Genomic DNA, 5,445 nt, shown 5'->3' with positions numbered 1-5,445 from the left:
CAAGAACAAACAGGAAAAGAAAAGAATGAAGAAGGGGACTAGAAAGGTATGAACATGTGTCAAATGATTGGGAGAAAGGGCAAATAAGGGGAAGAATGGAGAAAGATGGTAATAGTGTAAAAGAGAAGCAGAGGAGAGATTTGGAAGAGTCTTTCTCCGGTTTAGTCTTCAGGAATCTGAACATACAACAATTACGGCCTTTGGAGACCTATACTGTATTCAAAATTGTACCTCTGCAGGTTGCCCAGACAAGAATACTCTGAAGGCAGTAATTTTGAATTTTCACCTTCCAGCTCTCTCTGTCCCCTCTAGCTTCCTAACTGTTGTGGTGGGCATGGAGAAAAACGAGAGAAGAATGAAGCAGTGAAGAAAATGCTCATGCCTGGGGGCCAGCTGAGATCTTGGCACGCCAGGAACCGAGAACAATACTCATCACAAACAAAGACAGAGATATTGGTACTTAGAGATGGATTCCTGATACAAGCAGAGGAGGAACTCAAGCAAAGCCATCTTCGGAGAGGCGGCGTTTGCTTTCTGGTGCGTGCAATGTCACTGCAACCTGCTGGACCCGCTCCCAAAGGTGCCCAGCGGCTGGGGCCATGTTCCAGCAGGCTTCACCTCCCAGTTCCCGGCTGCTTGCACCAACCTGGACACAAAGGGGCAATTCCCCCTCCTCCAGATCCAGCTGCTGGCACTCGGCCACCCAGCACCATGGGCTGCAGCCCTGCTCAAGCAGCAGGAGCTGTCTGGGGCAGGTTTGCTCTCCAGGGCTGCAGGAATCTGGCCTGGGCGTCCTTCTGATCAGGCAGTGGCTCTCGACACCATCTGCAAGGCACAGACCTGACGGACAGCACTGGGGCATCAAATCCATCATAGGAAATGGTTTTCAGGTTGTGTTCATCCCCACTTTGTCTGTGACGTTCTTCAAGGGTCTTTTCCAATCTGATGCTCTACAACATTTTCATCACATTCATTTGGCCTTAGAGCTATTTGGGTATTTTCTCTCTCTCTCTCTCTCTTTTTTTTTTCTTTTTCCTTTTTTTCCCTCCATATTGATCATGACATTGGCCTAAAGGAAATGAAGGCAAAACGGTCTATGAACACGAGTTACTAAATTTCCAGTTACCATGGTGATGGCAGAAGGACATCTCAGAGGGTTGTTCTGAGTCCTGGACTATCCGGGGTCTTCATTACCAAATTGCATAATGGAATAAAGATTGTGCTTACTAAATTTGCAAACAGCAGGCTGAAAGGGACTGCAGCATGTGGGAGAATGCTGGCGAGCCGCATTGCTTGCAAAAGACGGGAGCAATCGTTGGAGAAGGTAGAGCAGGCAATACCTGGCAGTGCAGCAGTTCTGCAGGAGAGGTGTGGGATTGCACTGGACAGCAAGGTGCACAGAATGGTGTAATGTCATCCTGCTATGGAAACGGCAGAAATCGTTATTTCTTTATATATGTATTAAGGGTTATCACTGCTCAGGCACTTAAACCAATCCGTTTATTACTGCTGACTGCTAATCTTTCAGGTAGTGCACTGTGCACTGTTTAAACACCATGTTCCAAGATGGGGTGGAATAGTTGCATAGAGTCTAGAGCTGAGAGGGTTAATGGACCAAGAAAATACAATCTATAACAGAAATCTGCAATAACTGAGATCTCGATGATGAGAAAAAAAATGTGGGAGCTGTGATGCCCTGCAAATCTGGAAGAGAAAGTACATGGGATGGGGATTATATGTGTTCCCCATGCCTACAGTGGGCTGGATGATAAACAGTGGGCTTAAAGTGTAGCAATGACAGTTCCGTGTTGCATATAGGATAGGGTTCCTGTGGCATGAAGTACTTTGTACCATCCTTTTTACCACTTTTTGTCCTACTATTTGCAGAGACAGGACACCAGCAGCACGCACAGTTTGTGGCATGAAGTACCCTTAAGTTTGGTACAGTGACACACCAATTTTTGTCAGCGCCCATCCTCATAAATCCCAGTACTCAGATTTCCTTTCTGACTGCCTCCAGACACTGGAGGTGAAATTTTCTGAAGTTCTCTTCGGGAGCACCTCTTTCCTGGAAGGTGAGAGTAAGTTTGCCATCACTGAATCTCATTTGCCACCTGCTAACGCTGCTGCTCAGAGCTGAGGCCCTCCTGCCTTGCAAACTCCTTGCGGGCAGCTTCAGTTTCACTGCCATGAATGACCGTAGCAGGGATCAGAATATGTGTGTCCCAGAAAGAAAGCCCACTTGGACCACAGCTCTGTCTGGAGGGTTTTTGAGGAAGAGGTGACGATGGTCAGCACATCCAGGCTCCCTTCTTCCCAGTGGCAGGGTGAGAGGGGACGACACAAGGAGCTACATTGAGCACGGTCTCTGCTAAATTAATTAGAGGGGATTTGCACTCGTGGTTCCCACGGTGGTGGGGATGGGGACGTGGACACCAGGTCCTTCCCAAGCCGAGACCCTGACACCCTGTGGTGGTTTTACCGTGCTAGGCAGCTGAACACCACAACCGCTCTCTCACTCCCCCTCCTTAGATGAGGAGGGGAAGAAGTAAAGGAAAGAACAACTCACGGGTTGAGATAAGGATGATTTAATTAAAGGAAAAAAAATAATTATTAAGGAAAGATTATTATTAATTAAACAATTTAAACAATTTAACTAAACAATTAACAATTTAACTAAAGGGAAAAAAAAGGAAAGGGAAAAAGGGAGGGGGAAAGGGAAAACTAAACAAAACAAGTAAAGGCTATGTGGAAGTGCAGAGGAAAGAAATTACTCTCTACTTCCAACAAATGAGCGATGCTTGACCACGTCCTTGAAGCATGTAGCCTCATGTAGCCTCAACGCATGTAGCCAGTGTGTGGGAGGAGGACAGATGTTTTCACAACGAGAGCCCACCCCTCCCCTCTTCTTCCTTTTTCCATCTTCTATTGCTGAGTGTGATGTGTGGGAAAGGAATTTGCAGGGAGCTTTGTGCTGTTTCACATGTCCCTGAGTTAGAGATAATGAGGGAAACAGCAGTAGAACCAAAAATTTGAGCAAGGTCGAGATAACGTAAATTGGCTACAGTGTTAAAGATGAGCTTTGGGCAGTGGCCAATTGCTGGCTGGCTCAAGGCGCGTGTCTGAGGGTCTCTAACCGATTGTAAGACAGATTCGGGCGCGTGGACAGCGCGTGGGGCTACGGGGAAAGTATATGTAGTGGTGAAAAAGGGCAATAAACATCTCCTGTTCAAGAGCCATCAGGAGTCTGTGTCGTGCATCCCTTCAGTGACATCGTATGGTATGGAATATCCCTTTGGTTGGTTTAGGTCAGCTGCCCTGGTGATGTTTCTTTTCTCACATTTTTGCCCACCCCCTAGGGGGGTTAGAGAGAGTCCTGATGCTGTGCCAGCACTGCTCAGCAGCAGACACAACACTGGTGTGATACCACTGCTGTTTTAGCTACGAGCGCAGAGCACAGCACTGTATGGGCTGCTGCAGGGAAAGTTAACATCCCAGCCTGACCCAGTACGCACCCTTTCAGCATGTCCAGAGACTGGTCCAGGCAGTTGGGGGAGAGCTATCGGTGCATCGCATCCACCGCTCAGCCCTATTGCATAACTCGCCTCTCCTCCCAAGGTTGAGAAATGCAACCCTGTGATACCGATCTCACTTTCTCTCGGGTCCCTCTGCCCCAGCAGATCTGCCCTGTCTGTTCACCGCTGGTTCTTGTCACAGTCAATGATTTTCCTTTTATTTCCTTATGATTTCCGATAGCAGAGCTGGGGAGGGCAGAGTTTTGCCGCCATAGCAAGGTGCAGGGTGGAGGGGCAGGAGGGTGCTGTGCTGTCAACCGTGAGAGGTCTGCCAAGCAGCAGGACCTCCCCAGAGCCCTCCTCTCTGCTCAGAGACTCACTATAAATAGGAGGATCCCCAGCCTCGCCACTCAGCGGTGTCCAGCTCAGGCTCGCTCCGGCTCTTCTCCCTCCAGCCTCGCTGAGATCCCAGCTCGACCCCAGCCATGAGGTTCCTCTGCCTCGTCCTCGCCGTCTTCCTGCTGGTCTCCCTGGCCGCCCCAGGTAAACGGGCAAATTGCACTGGAAAATAATTTGGAGAGTGGTGGGAGAGCCAGATGGGGGTCAGGGCTGCAGCACAAAGGGGTGTGCCATGCTTCATAGACAGCTCGGGGTCTTTATTGGATTTAAAGGCTATTATTTAGTTGCACACATGTAGGCATCTCATCCTTAGGGTAGGCAGGTAGCTGCTGGTCTCCTGCAGATGTAGATGACTTGGTTATCCCAGGTTGCTTTAAATGGGGCTCGGTGTTCGTGTGTGGGCAACTGAGCAGCACCTTGCAGCTAGAAAATAGATATCCTTGTTAGAGAAAAACTCACTTTACAATTGAAGTACTACAAAAAGCACTTTCAGGTGTTTTAGATATTTTTGACGTCTTCTAGGTCCAGGTGAGCTGGGCTGTGGTGTCTCTATTTCAGTCCAACGATGCCCCCTTTTGTGCCAAGCTGATTCTGAGGATGTTCTCAGGATATTTCACATCCAGAACACTGCTCCCCTGCATACCCCTGCAGCAGGGTTCCCACTTCCCTCTTCAGTGAATCAAAGGGGGATTCTGGGCTCAGAAGGGTTCCCAGTCCAGTATCCATTCACTCAGGACATCATTTTCAAACAGTCTCCCACCTTGGTGACTAGTTCTTGGCACTTGATTTTTTTTTTAATTTTTTTTTCACCTTCTCTACTGCAGGTCAGCTTTCTGGTTGCCACAGCAACCTTCCAGATTTGGAATACCAGCTCACGTTTTCAAACCACTTTGGTGTTCCTCTTGCCATTTTGCCATGAGAACGCTGGTCCCCTCTCTTAAGGAGGGGAACACGATGAAGAAATGTTGTCTTGCACAGATGAGCACCTCTATCACCAGCTGGCCCTGGCTGGAGAGCAGGGAACAAGGGCACCCTCCTAACCCAAGCACTCTCCCTCTGCTTTCTTCTTGCAGGCTACGGGCAGGTGAGGAAGTACTGCCCCAAGGTCGGGTACTGCTCCAGCAAGTGCTCCAAGGCGGACGTGTGGTCCCTGTCCTCCGACTGCAAGTTCTACTGCTGCCTGCCGCCCGGCTGGAAGGGGAAATAAGGGCTGAGGAAGGAGCCCCCGGGGACCAGGAGGCAGCTCGGTGGCTTTGGGAGCGGCTTCTCGACTGTCGAGCCCAACTGTCATCCCCTCCTCTCAGTAAATAAAAAGAGACAAAAAGATGTAACTCCCATTTGTGTGTGCTGTGCTTACTCGCGTCCCGTGGACCCAGGTGGAGGGTTAAGATGGTTCCCTGAGCACAGCCCAAAAGGCCCGTTAGCAGCATGTCTCATCAGTGGGTTTTGCACAAAATTGATAGCAAAAGAGCTAAACATGTGGAGTTTTCCTCTTTTTTTTCCCACAGATAATTTAGTCAATGGTGGGTGG

General features: G+C 49.1%; 1 protein-coding gene across 1 annotated transcript; it reads left to right on the top strand.

The window, feature by feature from the left end:
- The first annotated feature begins 4,000 nt into the window (after nucleotides 1–4,000).
- Nucleotides 4,001–5,121, top strand: LOC118256602 (cygnin). The gene is made up of 2 exons (XM_035563705.1): nucleotides 4,001–4,058; nucleotides 4,988–5,121. The coding sequence occupies exons 1-2, from the start codon at nucleotides 4,001–4,003 to the stop codon at nucleotides 5,119–5,121; spliced, it is 192 nt and encodes a 63-aa protein (XP_035419598.1).
- Nucleotides 5,122–5,445: the final 324 nt, after the last annotated feature.

This window comes from Cygnus atratus, chromosome 3 (assembly GCF_013377495.2).
Source record: "Cygnus atratus isolate AKBS03 ecotype Queensland, Australia chromosome 3, CAtr_DNAZoo_HiC_assembly, whole genome shotgun sequence".
Classification (NCBI taxonomy): domain Eukaryota; kingdom Metazoa; phylum Chordata; class Aves; order Anseriformes; family Anatidae; genus Cygnus; species Cygnus atratus.
This window is presented reverse-complemented; position numbering and strand designations above follow the sequence as displayed.

Bases quoted from the DNA above. Each gene is read 5' to 3' on its own strand.
- LOC118256602 (XM_035563705.1), top strand. From the start codon at position 4,001: ATGAGGTTCCTCTGCCTCGTCCTCGCCGTCTTCCTGCTGGTCTCCCTG. The intron at 4,059-4,987 runs GTAAACGGGCAA...TTCTTCTTGCAG, and splicing joins GGTCTCCCTGGCCGCCCCAG to GCTACGGGCAGGTGAGGAAG.